General features: G+C 33.7%; 1 protein-coding gene across 17 annotated transcripts in view; it reads right to left on the bottom strand.

The window, feature by feature from the left end:
• MEF2C (myocyte enhancer factor 2C) overlaps nt 1-16,730 on the bottom strand; it is a 118,291-nt gene that overhangs the window by 66,552 nt on the left and 35,009 nt on the right. For 12 of the 17 annotated variants that reach the window (XM_032744473.3, XM_032744469.3, XM_041711366.2 and 9 more), the window contains one exon: nt 7,771-7,968. In XM_032744473.3, the coding sequence (XP_032600364.1) occupies nt 7,771-7,824 (54 nt within the window). In that variant the 5' untranslated portion in view covers nt 7,825-7,968. Of the gene's footprint in view, nt 1-7,770; nt 7,969-9,905; nt 10,368-16,730 lie in introns of those variants that run through there. The other 5 variants (XM_041711367.2, XM_032744458.3, XM_032744471.3 and 2 more) reach the window with 3 other exon arrangements.

The raw sequence follows: 16,730 nt of genomic DNA, 5'->3' as shown, positions 1-16,730 counted from the left end.
TCTTCGAGTAATTTTTTCTGAAATCTCACAAACTACGAGAAGCTGAACCATAACACCACTCCATATAAGCCACTGTCACAGCATATGAGTTAACACTGTTTCCAAAGTAGCAGTCCCATGATGTTTCAAGATTCAGTCCAGCCAGTGTCAGAATATCAGTTCTCTCCTTACTTCTTTCTGTTCTGACTGCACAGATACATAGCTGATGACATAGGAAAATGAGAGACACAGAATTTTCACAAATGCATCCCAAATAGATTTTCCGCCATTAAACATGTGAAGAAAAGAGATCACCAATACACAGAAATATCTGATAATGGCACCATGTTGTCAAAAAGAAATGTTATCTGTTTGTCCACATTTTGTCTGGAATGTCTGAATTTCTGACACAGGGACTAGAGGAAGCACAGTAGATATGATGTATGTGATAAACATGTACTACTTGAGCAGTCTACTGAACTTCAAACATAAGGCCAAGTTAGCCATATGTAATCAGAGGAGCTCTTCACTAAAATGTCACTGCCAGGCATCTAAGCCTATCCTGTTGAAACATCAAATAACTACTGGTGAGGCAAAAACTATTGTCATATTCTCTCTTCCCTTTTTCCTCTTATTTTCCTCTGATTTTTGTTTAGAACTGTTTGTCATATGAAGAGGTCTGGCTGAAGAAATCTTTACAATAACTCTCTAATGGGAGCGGCAAACAGCACCAGTGCGGAATTCGATCTAGACAAACCTTCCTTTATGCAATAGTTGGGCATACAGCATTAAATGAAAGACTTTCAGCAGACTACTTCCATGTTCTTATAACCCTCCAGCATAACTTACAGAGATGAGACAGTATTGATTTATGCTGGTAAATGAGCTATTGTCCCAGAAAGCCCCAAGCATATTGTGCTAGGACTTGATGAATAGTCCAGATAAAGAGGAGTTCTAAGAGGATGCTCTAAAATTATAGCCATAACAAATAAAATGTTCATGATTAACCCCTATAAAAAAAGAAGGTTTTGTATGTTACACCACATTTTTAGAATCTTTGCACATAAATACCAGATCAAATATTTAAAGTAGTGATACTATTCAGTCTGCCCAAATCCAAGTCATGAGGGTCAATCCTGTAAGCTTTTCCTGTGTAAAAAAAGAAAGGAGGGATAAAATTGAAAGATATATTAATTAAAGATGATCCAGCAACCTCAGAAATGACGAGGTCAGCCAGTATCAATATGCTTCTCTTTTTAACTTAGACCAAATAGGAATGAAAGAATAAGAAAGGCTAATGTCTGATGCTTCACTTCCTTTTGCTGAATAGAGAGATATGATTAAGGCCTTTATAGACAGATATGTACAAACTGTAGGCAAAAAAGATAATCTCAAATACAGAGTAGCTGATACAATACACAAAAAAGCTGACTTTAAAAAAAATTTTTTTTTTTTTTTTGTATGCTATCACCAGTTCTGGCAGGTACAAACATATGTTTATAGTAAAAAACATGTTTATAAGTTCTGTGCTGCTAAAATGTTCGTAAGGTAAAGGTCAAAGAATATTTCATTCCCTGCTGAGCAAATGGTCAGGAAGCACATTTGTCTGCATTTCCTGTCATAACAGGAAGAGTGTAACTTCTTCCTCTCCACAATGGCTTCAGTTCTGCTTCCCACCTCCAGCTCTTTCTCCCCCAGGGCTTTCTAAACCATTCCTTGCAAGACAGCAAGACTATGCCTGTGTCTGCACTATTTTGCTGCTCTGCTGTGTTGGCAGATGTCTCATTCATTACTGCACTCTCTTTACTTAGGCTTCTTGCTCACACTTCAAATTAAAAGTAATTTGACCTAAATATTTACCTTAGGATAATTCACTCCAAATTATGCTCAGAACATCAATTTGTAATACAAGCACATTTAACCTCAAAATATTTCATTCTAGAAATTCATGGTTCATTTCAGTAGCTCTGTTAAAGTTTTACTTCTCAGGTAGTCTGGAATAACATGAAAAGTGTTGCCAGAGTTGTACAGATCACCACAAATTAGGAGTCTAGAAAACTTGGGGTGCAACACTTTTCTTGCAGAAACCTAACTTTACCTCTGAAAAACCAAGGTCACTGTCTAATTTTAATGTTATATTTCAAGTATATATCTGTGTGAAATTTAATATAAGCAATTAATAAAAATATGTAAAAGATAAAATGTGTGATGTTTAAGGCAAAAGTTAATTGAAAAAAAAAAATATGCTTAGGTGCATCATCAAGCAGTTATGTTTTCATGTGAAAACATTTCCCTGGAGACAGGTGGGGAAATGTTATGTCTTGGATAAAATGAAGATGCTCATGAAGGAATAATGAAAATATATGTAAATAGGTGGAAAAATTGTTTTTTATTTATCTTATGCTCATGTTTGCATTAATATTCAAGGTTCTACCTTCTTTCAACAGGGAAACTTCTGATTCAGACAATAGTCTCTTACCCCTTCCTTTTAAACAGAGCTGAAACACAGACAAAAATAGATATATGAGAGTGATATTAATTTGGAAATTAGCAGCATTGGATATCAAAGCCAGTAGAACAAATCTAGGTCTTCCTGCAAATAGTCATTTCCTTCCAGGATATTCTTCCCTTGCCCCATAACGTTACTTTAATATCTGCTTTGATTTGTTCTTGATTGAGCTGATAACTCAGTAATTCTCAGTTTATAGCTTTACAGATTTTCTGAAATTAGAGAATGATAAAATGTCTGGGCATGAAAAATTAAAACAGCAAGTGTATGTTCCTTAAAAAGCAAGTGAACGTTATACCCTACAGATTTACACAAACAGGATGCTTTAAAAAGGGTGTCTCAATGTTAAACACCTCAATATTGAAGTGTGGACTTGTCATGGTGTTTAATAATAGTTAAGACCCTGGCTGCTCATTACAAATGGAAAGAAATGAATGATGTGCAGAATCATTAGATATGATAAACTCAGTTGTAATTATGTCTCTTCAGAAGCAGGAAAAAATGCAAAACTAATGAGCAAGAAAATCATAGGGAAAAAATGGTGCATCACCCTATAAAGGCTTCATATTTCTTAATATTAATTAGACAAAAAATGGGGATTAAATGCAAGAGAGTGTTCCAGATCTGACACCAGAAAATCATTGGGTCAATATGCCCTCGTTCCTGGGTCACTGTACCTCTGGATTTAGCTCAGAGACTATGGGTTTAATGAGATATTTTGTGAGAGAGAGATATTTTGTGAGAGACCTTGTATGACATTAAGACGATATCATTTATGTCATTACACCTATTTATTTTAAGCTTGGACAGCCCTGTCTGAATGGTTGCAAAAAATTTCAGATGGTCCTCATCTGAAGCAGACCACAAAAGGCTATCATTAAAACTAACGAAATATTTCACACTTTTAAAAAACCCAGAAAAAATACAAGGCCTTTTCTGAGACAGAGGAATACAATTATTCCTTCATGTGTTGACCATACCAAAGGCAGATAATTTTTTTTCAGTTAAGAAAGAAAACACAGGAAATATAGTTCACACTTTTTTCCAAGTGACCTCCCTCTTTTTCTTTTTTTAACCATCCTAGAAGTGTTATTAGAATTTTCCTCCCATCTACTCAATTGAAATTTCTGCAGAATGATCTTGTTGCAGTCAGGAACTTCTAGCATCAGATGTCAATGCTATTTTGGCTATTGATTCTGCTGATGGTGGAACTAATATCATGCAAGCAGTCACAATCTATTTGAATGGTCTGTGGACAAGGCTAACACAACCTCACAACCTTGTTGAGCCTGAACAATATTAACAGGGATTCGTTCCACATTTATGAAGACTATATTATCCAAGAATTATCACTAGAATAAAAAGAAAATATTTGGTCACATTGTCTAATTATAACACGATTCACTTGAGAGTTTTGATTGCCATTTAATGCTATGGTGGCATCCAAACCACACAAAAGAAATAAATATTTTATCTAGGTCTGGCAGTTATTCATTTTCCTCCTACATGTGTCAAAAAACAGCGAAAGGGAATTTTTCAGGCTGGCTTCTCTGAAACCTTTCCAATCAAAGAAAATCCATGATCATTCATAGAGTCAAACATTTGTGCCATCTTTGTCACCATAAGGTATCAATGAGGACTAGAAAAATACAGCCAACTTGCCACCAACAAGAAACATCATTAAGCTAATGGATTCTGCCAGCTAAAGTCCTGAATTCTGCACTCACTAAAGTCAACATGAGAACTCTTAAGCAGGCCAGGGTAAAAGGACTGAGCCTCTAATGACTGAGTTGAAGAACTTTTCCTTTAATTTATCCCCAAAAGTCAAAGCTTAAAATAGGAAAAGTGCAGATTGTATCCTGAAATTGCACATTTCTGTGATATTTGCAGCCAGAAATATGACTCTGGATAGTTTGAACTTACTTTTATTACCAGTATGGTCACTAAAGTACACAAATCCAATGAACTAGACTTGCTCAGAAGAAATTCTCTTGAAGGGAGATCAACTCTATTTTTGTCCCTCCCAATCCACTCATACAAGCACTTGGAAGAGTAGGGGAGTCTTCTACTATAGCAGATAGTAGTGTGGAAGAAAATAGCTTTTTCACAGAACAAATACTTCATTCAATGGCTGACATAGAGAAGGCTGTGAAATTGAGTGGAAAAATCAAGGACAAGAATTTTGCTCCCAGGGCCTTGTAGCAACTTGAACCATTTTGCAAATATTCTGATTTCCAAATAGATTCACCTTTGCACTGGGGAGGAGACAGAATAATAAAGCTACTGCTATAGCTCTTCATTTGATACATGTTCCATGTATTTTTACCAGCATGTGCCATACTGCAGAGAATTTATGTGTTTGAGAACAGCTGAGGATGCACCACCCAGGTATATAATATCTAAAAAAACTTGTATTCTGAAACCATACTGTTTGAATGTAAGCAACAAAAAGGAAGTTTCTAGCCAAACCACTTGGTGCCATTTTTGCAAACATTTTTTGGTGAGGTAGAAAGAAAATATCTCCATCTGTAAATGGAGCTACAAATAGCCTTTGTGGAACTGTGCTTGAGCTGGTATCTTGGCTTCATTAATCAAAAAATTGTAACAATTTTTTTTTGGTGCAACATTTTAATCTTTTTTTGTATATATTTATGCAATCAAATAAGAAGACAAAATAGGAATATAAACAAGTTAATATTTTAAGATTACTGGAAATATGCAAGTTAGGAAACAAACTGATGCTGCTATGCTAAAGCAGCAATATCTTAATATTGCTACGCTAAAGCAGCAATATTTTAAGAACCACTGAGGTTTGTGAAAGCGAACATCTCATATAAATGGTTAAAACAACAATCAGCTATTATTAAAAATCCAGTTGTATTTAATCACATATATATTACTAATATTAGAAAGCCTAATCCCACAGTCCAATGAAATGGTGAAAATCTTTTCATTTGCTTCATTCAGTTTTAAATCAGGGCATAAAGTCAGTAAAAATACTTTAAAAATTATCAATATATTAGTAGAAATAAGAAGCAGAATCAAGCCAGTTTAAAAATATGGAAAGTAAAATAATGTAAATCTATATGTCTGTTCTCACAGTGGCTAAACTAAATTAGCAAATATTGAATTGGGATTGTTCAGCCTGGAAAAGATAAGGCTGGGACTTAACTACAGCCATCCAGTACCTGAAGGGAGTCTACAAGAAAGATGGCAAGGGGCTTTTTACAAGGGCTTGAAGTGACAGACAGGTCAGGGGGGAATACATTCAAGCTGACAGAGAGTAGGTTTAGATTAGACATTAGGAAAAAATTATTTAATGTGGGGGTGGTGAAGCACAGGTACAGGTCGACCTGAGAAACTATGGCTGCCCTGTTCCTTAGAAGAGTCTGAGGTTGGGCCTTGAGCAATGTGGTCTTTTGGAATGAGCCTCTGCTCATGGCAGTGGTGTTGGAACCAAGTTTCTTCCAACCCAAACCATTCTGTGATTCTACGAGTCTAAGAAATGCTAGTGAGACAAACACTTCCTGCACTAACACTACAGTTGTTAGTATTCTAGTGTTACAGTTTTTTTCATAATTATTAGTTCTGAAAGCTCGTTCTGGAATTCTTGACACTCTACTGTGAATAATTTGAGGACTAGCTGTCTCCTTTTTTAAAAGTATATTTAACCATTTTAAAGATTTTTTTTTTTTTTACAGAAGTGGGTCTAAAATCTCTGTAAATACTATATTTAAGCAAGCAAGTTGAGATTGAAACTGTCGTATGAACTAATGTTGTGAATGGCAAAATTTTGTGGTATTATTTACAAAATAATTCAGGTTTCCTTCAAAAAGAAGCCATTATAGCATGGGCAAGTTTCAAGCAACTACTGACTTAATATTTAGAATAAATTCAATTCAATAGTTCACATCCAATTTCAACTCCATGCTATAAGACAATTAAAATAAATATGATGACTTTTATATATTGTTAGAAGTATTGCTTTTTAGCTTGTCTCACCAGAACAGGCAACTTCTAGGGAAAACACAAAATGCATCCATCATAAAGAACATTTTGCTGTTACACATGATTTTTTTGCCATAGAGATCACAAGTTACTACTAACACTACAAAATTTAAAAATTCTTGGAAAGCATATTTAAGGATTATAATTTGTTGTTATGCCTAGGCTGAGTTTTTATGGCTTTGTAAAATCCTCCATGACTACCAGCTTCTTAAATAAATCCCTGAATATACAAAGAAATTTATAGATCAAATTAGTATTATTACTTTATTAATAGGAACTCAGTATGACGTTCTTAAAAATCAGCTACTGAACATTTATTCCTAAATTGCAGCCAGGTGTAATAAGAACATTAAACATAGTATTAAATAATTTTATGGAGAAACTCTCACAAATGTGGATCTCCAGTTTCAACAAAACCTCCACATCCATTAATTTACATCAAATGTAAACAGCAGCAATTTTCACCAATATTATTTGAAGATATCAGTTACTGAATTTTATTTTTGTGAACACAGGAAAGAAAATTCCCTTATTTATGATCATATTTTAACTAGCAGAAATAGTGTTGATAATATGTGACAGTTCTGTAGCCATTTTATTTAAAGCAGAGTTAAAAATTAGTTAATCTGTCCTATTGGACCTCTTTAGCTTTAGCTAAATAGTGATGGTCACTTGGTTTTATAACTACAACATGCTAGTATTATTGCATGTGGGTTTTAGAATGTGTTAGGCTATTCAAATTCTTCTTAAAATTCAGACAGGAAAAGAGGAAACTTTTTTATAAAGTATTGTTTTTTTTAATGAAGGAAGTAAAAACAAAGACCCTGTAAAACTGAAGGGGGACCAGTAGTTGGAATGTCTGAAATTCAATTAAAGCGCGCATATATATTAAAATAACTCACAACAGTTCAAAAATATAGTTCTAAAAGCCTGTGTCCTGTAGCAACTCACAGGTGTGCTTAACCATGTATATTCCAGACTAAAGTCAAAGCAAGTAGAGTTGAGCACACACAGCAGTCTTTAGAGAAAAAAGTCTTCAAGTAATAACTTCCTAACTCTTCATGTTACTGAACTTGAAAACACTATGTGTGAGGTTTACAGGTTGTTTACAAAAGCATTTTTTCTTTGATAATCTAACATGCATTGTGTATATGTATACGTATATGTTGGTATATGCATAGGTACATAAACTATCAACTTTATAATAATCTTTAATAATAAGTTACCTTATAAATATAATACGATGCTGTAGTCAGGTATTTTTTGCAACTCACCTGTCTGTTACGTTCATCCATAATCCTTGTAATCTGAATCTTTTTTCTCCCCATAGTCCCCGTTTTTTTTTCTCTCCTTCTTCCTTGAAATTACGTATTTTTCCCTTCTCTTTTATTCCTCTTTCCTGTTTCCTCAAAACAAACCTCCTTCTTCAGCACTTGCACCACTCAGTTCACAGTCCTCTGCATCCGTTCCTGCTAAACACAGAAAGGAAATCAAATATTATCGTGAAATTGATAACTAGAATAAAGTCAATAGATGGAGTTGGCCAAGCATCCTCATTATAATTTAGTGTACAAGTAAATTAGAACTAAAATTTACTGCACGTATAAAAGAAGTAAAGCATGGAGGGAAGAAAAATTATTCGAAGCCTTATTTTTATGAAAGAAAACACCAAATACAAATATATCAAGAAATAAAGAAAAGGACTGAAGTACAAGTTGTGAAAAATTTATTGGAATTAGTGTCTCTAATTTTAAATATCAGTTTAACAGTTATAATATGAAAAACTGCCTAAATCAGAGAATTAATAAACTGTTCTGTATCTATATATGCTAAGCAGGCCAGTTAATTTATTTCTGAAGGGAAAACAATTTTGTGCTTTGACAGCAGAGATGATAATTTCCTTCATTGTGCAAATACAATAGACATTTATTTAAATTTTACTTGATATATAAGAATTGCCAGCTACTTTATATACAAACTTCATAATTTTATTCTTTTAAGAATATAAATTAATAAAAGTATTACTAAAGATACTTGAAGAACCATTAGTGCCCTTTTTCCTCATTTCATTTTAGTGAAAATTCAAAAATGTTCTGCAAAGGATTTCTAACTTACAAACACATGTTTTCTTACAAAAACAGAACAATTGATGTGGACGACAATTTTAAGAATGTTTTGAAAAATATTTTCACTGTTTTAGTAATGCATGAGCTTTACGATACTGGTTCTGTCACAGATCTAAGGAGAGAAATGTACAGTATATTAAAATACACAATGCAGGAAACATATTTCAGGAAATGTTATAAACCACATAATTAATTTATATAATATCCAAAGTATTTTAACAATAAAATACTTTTATTTTAATAATAAAAGTGTCCATGGAAAGAGTAAAATATACAAAAATTATTTTGTCAAGTATAAGGTAAAAGACACAAGATTTTCTGCTTTATAATCTCAATTTACCATATTAGTACATTTTAATATATTTTAAGTGAGCAGCACAAAGGTTTTTGAAACACAGAATATGAAAAAGAAATCTGAATAATATTAATCTAAATGTTCTTCTGAAGTTTTTATCTTAGCTCCCTATGGTAGTAAAAATATTACCTTGGAAGTAAAAAATTAGTAATTTTAAAACAGAGGCTAGTATTTCCCCATTTATTCTAAACTTATAGTATCTCAGCCAACCTGATAAATTCTCACAGTATATTACATAACACTAAGCTGATATCCTGGTCATTTAATCCATTATTTGGCTCTGAATCAAAGCTAGTGAGTTAGAAAAGCTAGATCTCACTCATTCTGATCTTTAATTCTCTTTTGATTTTCTTAGCATACAGTAAACTTTAAGCTGTTCAAGTGTTTTATCACTCTAAGGAAAAAAAATTACCGAATAAGCAGTCAGTCTGAATTTTTTAGCTAACCACTGTGGTGTAATTATGCTGTTGGGCAAAACAAATCTTCAATCATAGTACTTATTGTATTTCTATACATGAGTGTCTTTTTAATATTATTTTCTGGGCATATTTGTATATTATTACCATAAGGCAGAACACAGAAATTCTGTGAATTATTCCACATGGAACAATTCATATTGTAACTATAACAAAATATAGACTGCAAAAACTCTTAGTTGCTTTTTATATTTGAAAACAACAGCTACTGCTTAAAAAGATACAAAGGTTGTTGATCATATTTGCAACAACAACAAAAAAGTTAAAAGAAGGCTAAAGCTTTGAAAAAAAATTTATTTTGTAAATGTATTTTAAAAGCTTTTTTTCCCAAACATAGTTAGGAAACAGTCTTATCTGTTTTTCAGTGTTGACAAACAAACCCAGTCTATTTTTAGAAGCAGTTTTACATTTCGCTGGTTTGGGTTTCTTTCCTGTTTTTCCTACAGTCTTACCTCCAACACAAAGCATGAATTAGAATGGTGCTTCCCATGCGCATGCGGGACTCAGAGAGTCTGTCTTACTCTGTAGCAGCAAGCCCATACTCTAATCCACAGCAAATGCAAATGGACAACTTCCTTTTTTTTTCATTCCACTGAGGCCAGCGGTGCTGTTGGCTTACAGCACTGTCTGCCTAAACTATTCACTGCAGCGTGGGAGGTCAGGGTGGGCAGATTAGAGCAGTTGTGGCTGGTTAGTGAAGATGAGCTGCTCTGCAGATCAAGATGCTGATGCTTACTGAGTTCAGAAGAAATCACTTAAGACTAAGAAAACTCTGTCAGGAAGGATAAAAATCACAGCGCAGGAGCGGTATGTTGAGTCCCTCCCACACACTTATCAGTTCTGCATTTAAAACCAGTCTTCAAACAACAACAGCTTTTACAGACAGTTTAAACTCAGAACCTTAAAATTCCTGTGATCTACACAAAGTTATCTTAAAGTAATTCATGCAAGAATTGATAAGCAGAATTTTGTATAAAACCTATCATTAGGTCATCTGTATGATGATAATTTGCAAAAAAAAAAAAAAAAAAAAAAAAAAAATATTTGCTTCAGTGGGCAGTGAATTAGGTTTTCCTGCATGGATTATAAAGAAAATCTTTCCTCCTATATGTCTTAGTTTGCCTTTTGCTTATTAGTCCAAATAAAAGCTTTTCGATTTTTGTATCAAATTCATTTCCTTTTAGAAACTCCCTCCCACACACACACCTATCAACTCATAGTCCTTCAGTGCTATTCTTACTATGTGTTAGCTCATAGTTCTATATATTTCCTTAGTACACACATAAAAAAGATCATAGGACTGATTCCCAATTAATTAATTTCAGATAAGTAAAATGAAGTAATCTCATGCAAGGCCTATAACCTTCAAAGCCATGTAATTTCCAAGTCAAACAGAATGTAAAGAAGTCTGCTTAGGACTTCACCAGTGTTCTCAATACATTTTGAAAATTCTTGCAGAACCAAGAATTGCAGTAAGTCAGTATTTAAAGTTCCTGTTAACTGGTAAATTGTTATTTTACTAGCACTTATAAAGCACATTGACTAGAAAAGTTGAATGTACTACAAAAATGAAATAGTGCTGCAGGCTTCAATTATCCAAGTGAATTTTAAAAGGAACGTTGTTGAAGTAGCTCCACAAAAAAGAAAACCTCCAACTGAATAATATAGTAATGTGCAAACAAATTACATTTAAAGAAACATGGAGTTAAATGCTGTTTTGTTATAGTTTTCTGCATTTTTTTGCAAAGCCAAGTAGTTAAAAAAAAATCAAAACCAAAACAAACCAGCCTGCTTAAATAAAGAGGAACTTTGTTTTTGGCGGTCTTCTGTTCATTATATGATTTGGCAAAAGGCAGTGGTAGCTGACAGAAGATTGATCTGAGCCTCCAGAAGGGAAAAGAGCTAAAGGAAAATTGCAGAAAATTGCTTGACCGCTACTGTCTCTCTTTTGAGCACTGACACACAGATATATGCACACACACACACACACACACACGCATACTCGCTATCCCATCTCTGCAACACAGAAGAATCTTTTCAGAATAGCAGGAAGCACGCACAGAGCAGTCAGGGAAGGATATTATGTCAGCAACCACGAACAATAAAAGGTGTAAAGGTGCTTCCTTCCCTAAACTGTTCCAGAAGTGCAAAATGGGAACCAAAACTGTCCACTTCCTTCTCTGAGCAGAACAGTCTGAATTTGCTCTGCTGCAACACCCCAGACAGAGACTCCTTTGAGCAGTTACACCAGGAGAAATAAGGAGTTCCAAAACAAGACTGTCAAAATATTTAATTTATAAACAAAAGAAAGAAGTCAGCCAGAGAAAAACCAAGTTAAAATGTGTTAGAGTTTATAATATTGTCACGGTTGCTTTACAAAAGTAACAAACGTCATAAAGATGTCCTTGTTCCATTAAGCAGCTTACATTCTGAGTTGATTAATTACGTTAAAACTGAATAACAAAATAATTTGTTATTATTTTGCTGATATAAGGAAGTAAAGAAAAAAGTGTTCTTCCCTTTCTCCTACCATTCTTATCTTGATATACAAAAATAACTTAAAAGATCTATGAAATCTTTTTAGGCAAACCTGTTTACTAAAACAAGTTTTGAGTCTGTGTCTAAAAATGTGATTGTACTGAGTAGGAGGAACATATAATCTACTTTTCTGATGAAAAATTTGATGCAAAAATGTAACCATGAACATTGGGGCACTTGTTAAAATAAAATGGTCACTCAAATGGTTTCTGTAAAATCCTGACTATGTTCCACACACCAACAAAGACAGCTACACAGTGAAAAAACAGCTGGGCATACTGCATCAATTGAAGACATCACTCACTGTCACTTTGAGATGGGTATACTTTAAAGAAATACAGAGAAGGGTAAAAATAATTATCTATCATATTATCTGATTGAAATCAGCTGACATTAAAGATAGATGTTGTTCTTTACATTTACATGGTGGTTTGGTGCATGGTAATAACAAAAGACAGAGTTTGGGCCATTAACAGAAGGTTATGATAAAATTATATATGTCATCACCATGGCAATATACCAGTAAAGCAGCAATGGTACAATCTACAGTATGCTTCTCCAGGCAGAAAGCCATGTAAAAATGAATCGGAGTCATCTTAAGCTTTGAAACATCTGTCCACAACATTCTGATTTAGAAATTAAACATAACCTACACTTTGGTGTTTTGATCTTATGGGCAGGCTGCCATATGAAAACGTTGGAAGGGAGTTAATTTTAATGTACTAAATTTAACTCTCAGGAGATCATGCATTTGGCTGCAGGAAATATGAAACAAACATTTAAGCCATAACAGAAAAATTATAATAGATGAAGTACTAGAGACTACTAGACACAAAGTATGTCAAACCAAAAAAATCTGTACATAAAGAAAATATCTGTAATCTGTAACTACCAAGGTTTGTTATATTATTAGTTATCTAACCTGACTTTTGACTTATGGCATAAGCTCAATTTATAATAGAAAATAATTCCAGGGCAATGAAGTTCTGAACCAAGGCCGGAGTAAAATGTTCATAAAGTTGCAAACTACAAAATCATTCCCAATATATAAATTTTTACTTAGAATTTTAAGAGAAAACTTAAATTATTTGATTTGAATTCATATTTCATTCATTTTTCTACTGATTTTGAAAGCATCTGATGCGCTCATGAGATTATTTCTACTGATAGTCCGTTTATTTGTTTGTTTATGTATAAAGGATAGTAGAATGTGTATATTTTAAATCTGAACTTCCAGAAATGTACCTTATTTGCTTGTTTACATTTCAACATACTTCTAGTATAATGATAATATAGCAATGAATTGCAGAAAATTCCTTTCTTGCAGCTATGTTATTTTCTATGTCTTGAAATAGCCATAATAATATTTTGCAATGTGATTTATTTTTTTAAATTTGAAATTAAGCACTTCTGAAGACTAATTGAAAGAATTAATACTTCTGAAGACTCATTGAAAGAATGCTTCAGACAGCTGTGGTCTATGTAGCTTATAACTCAAATACTTTACCAAGTTATCTCACAGAGCAAGAACTTGTGCATCACGGGTGGAAGTGTTTCTTGTTTTGCAAAGTTTCCCTGAAAAGTTTTTGGGGCAAACTAAACATCATTGCCAAAATATCACAGAAGATGATTCTTCCTAACAATTGCTGTATTTCACTGTGCCACACACCCTGCCTTTCAAGAGACTGAGGTATCCAGACACAGAATATCTCGTCTCAAGTTGCCTATTTAAGACAATCCATGCCTGTGTGAAAGGAAAAGAGTGACTTTAGCTTATCTTTCACAATATGTGCTGACAGACATCCATTCAATGCAGTGGTGGAAGATTTTATGAATATTGCATACATGCTATACCAAATCTGGTCATGCTGGTTAAGAACGATGACAGAAGATCAAATACTTCTATGTGATCATGGAATTTGCCACAGATGATGAGTCATTCCTTGCAGCAGTGGACCACAAGAACCACCAGATAAAACAGATTGCCTGGACTCCAGTAAATCTGTGCCTGCTATGCTTGAGGAAGAAAGGAAGACCTGGCTAATTTACAACATTTCTGAAGATGGCTAAAATGAAGAGGAGTATTGGATTTGTAAAGCAAACAAAGCAGACACTAATTAGATTTTAAGGAAAATAATTAAGTGAAATGTTAGTATAAAATATATACCTATGAAAATTCAATTTAAAAACTACAATAATTATCGGGTGGTACTTACATGTGTACCCATCACAAAAAGAAAAAAAATTAAGTATATAGTTTGAAGAAAAGTTTTGTATGTTTATGGTTTACTTCATGGTGTACCCTTAGTAGCTAGATGGACATAATGGGACCAATATATATGGAATAAGATCCATAAAGTAGTTCAGACTGTTCAAGTATGGCAGTTTATTCGAGTGGATATACTAACAATAAAAAGGGGGAAAAAAAAATAAAGGACTGGAACTGAATCGCCTAATTGGTCTGAAATAGAGACTGTGTCTAGGAACGGAAACCTGACTGAAAATGGAGTAGGGAAATTGGACCATTGCAAATTCACCTAGGAGTCTTGACAGTTTTGAGCTAATAATTTGATTGGATTGCATTATAATTACTAGATGCGCAAAGAATGCAATGAAAGGTGTTTTACAATTTCAGTCTATCATTTTCTGAGCTAAATAAGAGGAAGCACTTCAGTGGTCAACAGGGTAAGATTTAGCACCTTGTGAGTTGAGAAAGTCTTAGTCTCTGATTTGGGTCTGCCTGTATTGAAAGGCATATTACAAACCAGGAGAAATACTAGTGCTACTGTCTGGGAGCAATCTTAAACACAAAGGACTTTGGAGAGTGTTGGCTTATTACAGGAAAATGTAAGATCTCTAGTATTAAGTTATTGCATCACCTGAAAGCAGTCTCTGACTTTGGTTAGATCTAGATGAATAGATTTGTTACTAATGTTTGCGTATGAGGAAGTCTGTGGAACTTGAATCCCCAAAACAGCTTTTAAGAATCAGAGATTATTCCAGGTATTATTGGAAAAAACTATACTATATAATATCAAATCATAGTCTCAACTTGGGTACAGGTTCTTAGTAATGCCAATATCAGTGACAGGCAATTTTTTTCAATATATTTCCTCTACTGAAGAAACTATGGATTAATTCTATAAAGGATTATTTCCTAACAATTTTTTTATTACTTTCTGCTTATAATTTGCTGAATGCTAGGAAGCTCGGTACATGCACTTAGACAGTGTCTGTCTAAACTATAGTCAATAATGAGTCTAGAGGCAATAGGTGGAATGGATGGAGAAGACAAATTTTGGATAAAATGGATGGAATTGTCAAGGTCTACATAGGCTTTGTCTCTTTGTCTTCACCCAACAAGTTTCAGAGAAATTTTATACACCCTGACCTAAAATCTTCTCACTCAAAGAATCCTCTAGAATCCCCCAAAGGAATCCTCGTTTTTCTCACTGTAATCTGTATTATGATACTATGTGTATCTATAGTTTAACAACATAACTGAGTTCTGCTATTCCAGGTTTGTGTTGCACTACCATTTCACCTCTGTAAGGAGGAACAAAGACTTGGATTGCAGAAACTCCATATTCATATTTTGAAAAGGAACGTCTTACACATTTGCAAATGAATAATTCCAGGAAGTTTTTAGAGAAAAGAGAAATCTTTTAGAAACAGTTTTTTTTTGTGGCATAAATAAATGGAACAAACTGTAATAAGAACCCAAAGCATCTTTAAATTACCAAGCAAATGAATGACTGAGCACTGTAGTTGGTTCAAAAACTAAGCTGATAATTAGGAAGGATCATCTTAGGAGGCAAAATAGGGGAAAAAACTGTGGATGAAGATACCATAAAACTGGGAGCATGAATGTAGAAACTAAGAGAAAAAGCCCTGAGATGTGAATAAGTTCCTAAGTATAAGGAAAACTACCAGAGAATAGACTCTATGGAAACATTGTTGAGGAATTCATGAAAGGAATCCTTTCCAACATAATTAAAGTAAGTGACAAAAATTGTCAAGGCAAAGCTTGAATGAAAGTAAAACTATTTCAGGTTTGTGATGGGAAATATCTTGATGAGAAAACTGTATAAACATGTTTGGGTGTTATAACAGAATTAAGGAAATATTTGAGTCACTTATCAGTTTCCCTGCACTAATGGCAACAACCTTTATAATACCTTGAATTTGGCTAGCTACTTAAGTCAAAAATGGAAAATGACTCTTAAGCATGTCCCTTAGCATGGTTCAGCTTCCTACCAGAGAAATGAAGTAATTAAATATAAAAGGTTTTCACATGTCCTGAGCCACTGAAATTCCACAAAATCTGTACAAACCTTTGGAATCCCACGGAATCTCTGTATGCTGGACTATCAAGTTATTTGATAGTATTTTGCTGTATGATAACACCTACTCAGGCTTGAAAATTTTGATTGTAATACCTTAGATATTTTTAAATTTATTTTTCACTATTAGATCTTGTATGATGCAACCACCCACCCAAGTTCATCACTGACTCTCCAAAGATGGAAGGAGTCTCAGACAGACCTGACTTTAAATTTAGGGAATATGACTGATTCCTATATTACTGATTTCTATTTCTGCTCCTTTTAGCTCATACCAACATGATAACAGATTCACCACTACTACTGAAAAAATAAGTCAGATAAATGTTGTAAGTACCTAAGGTAGACTAACAATTTTGGAAAAAATCAATTATCTTTATGTTGTATATTTCTTTG

Source organism: Taeniopygia guttata, chromosome Z (assembly GCF_048771995.1).
Source record: "Taeniopygia guttata chromosome Z, bTaeGut7.mat, whole genome shotgun sequence".
NCBI lineage: Eukaryota > Metazoa > Chordata > Aves > Passeriformes > Estrildidae > Taeniopygia > Taeniopygia guttata.
Note: the sequence above shows the minus strand (reverse complement) of the source record. Positions and strands in the feature narration are given on the sequence as shown.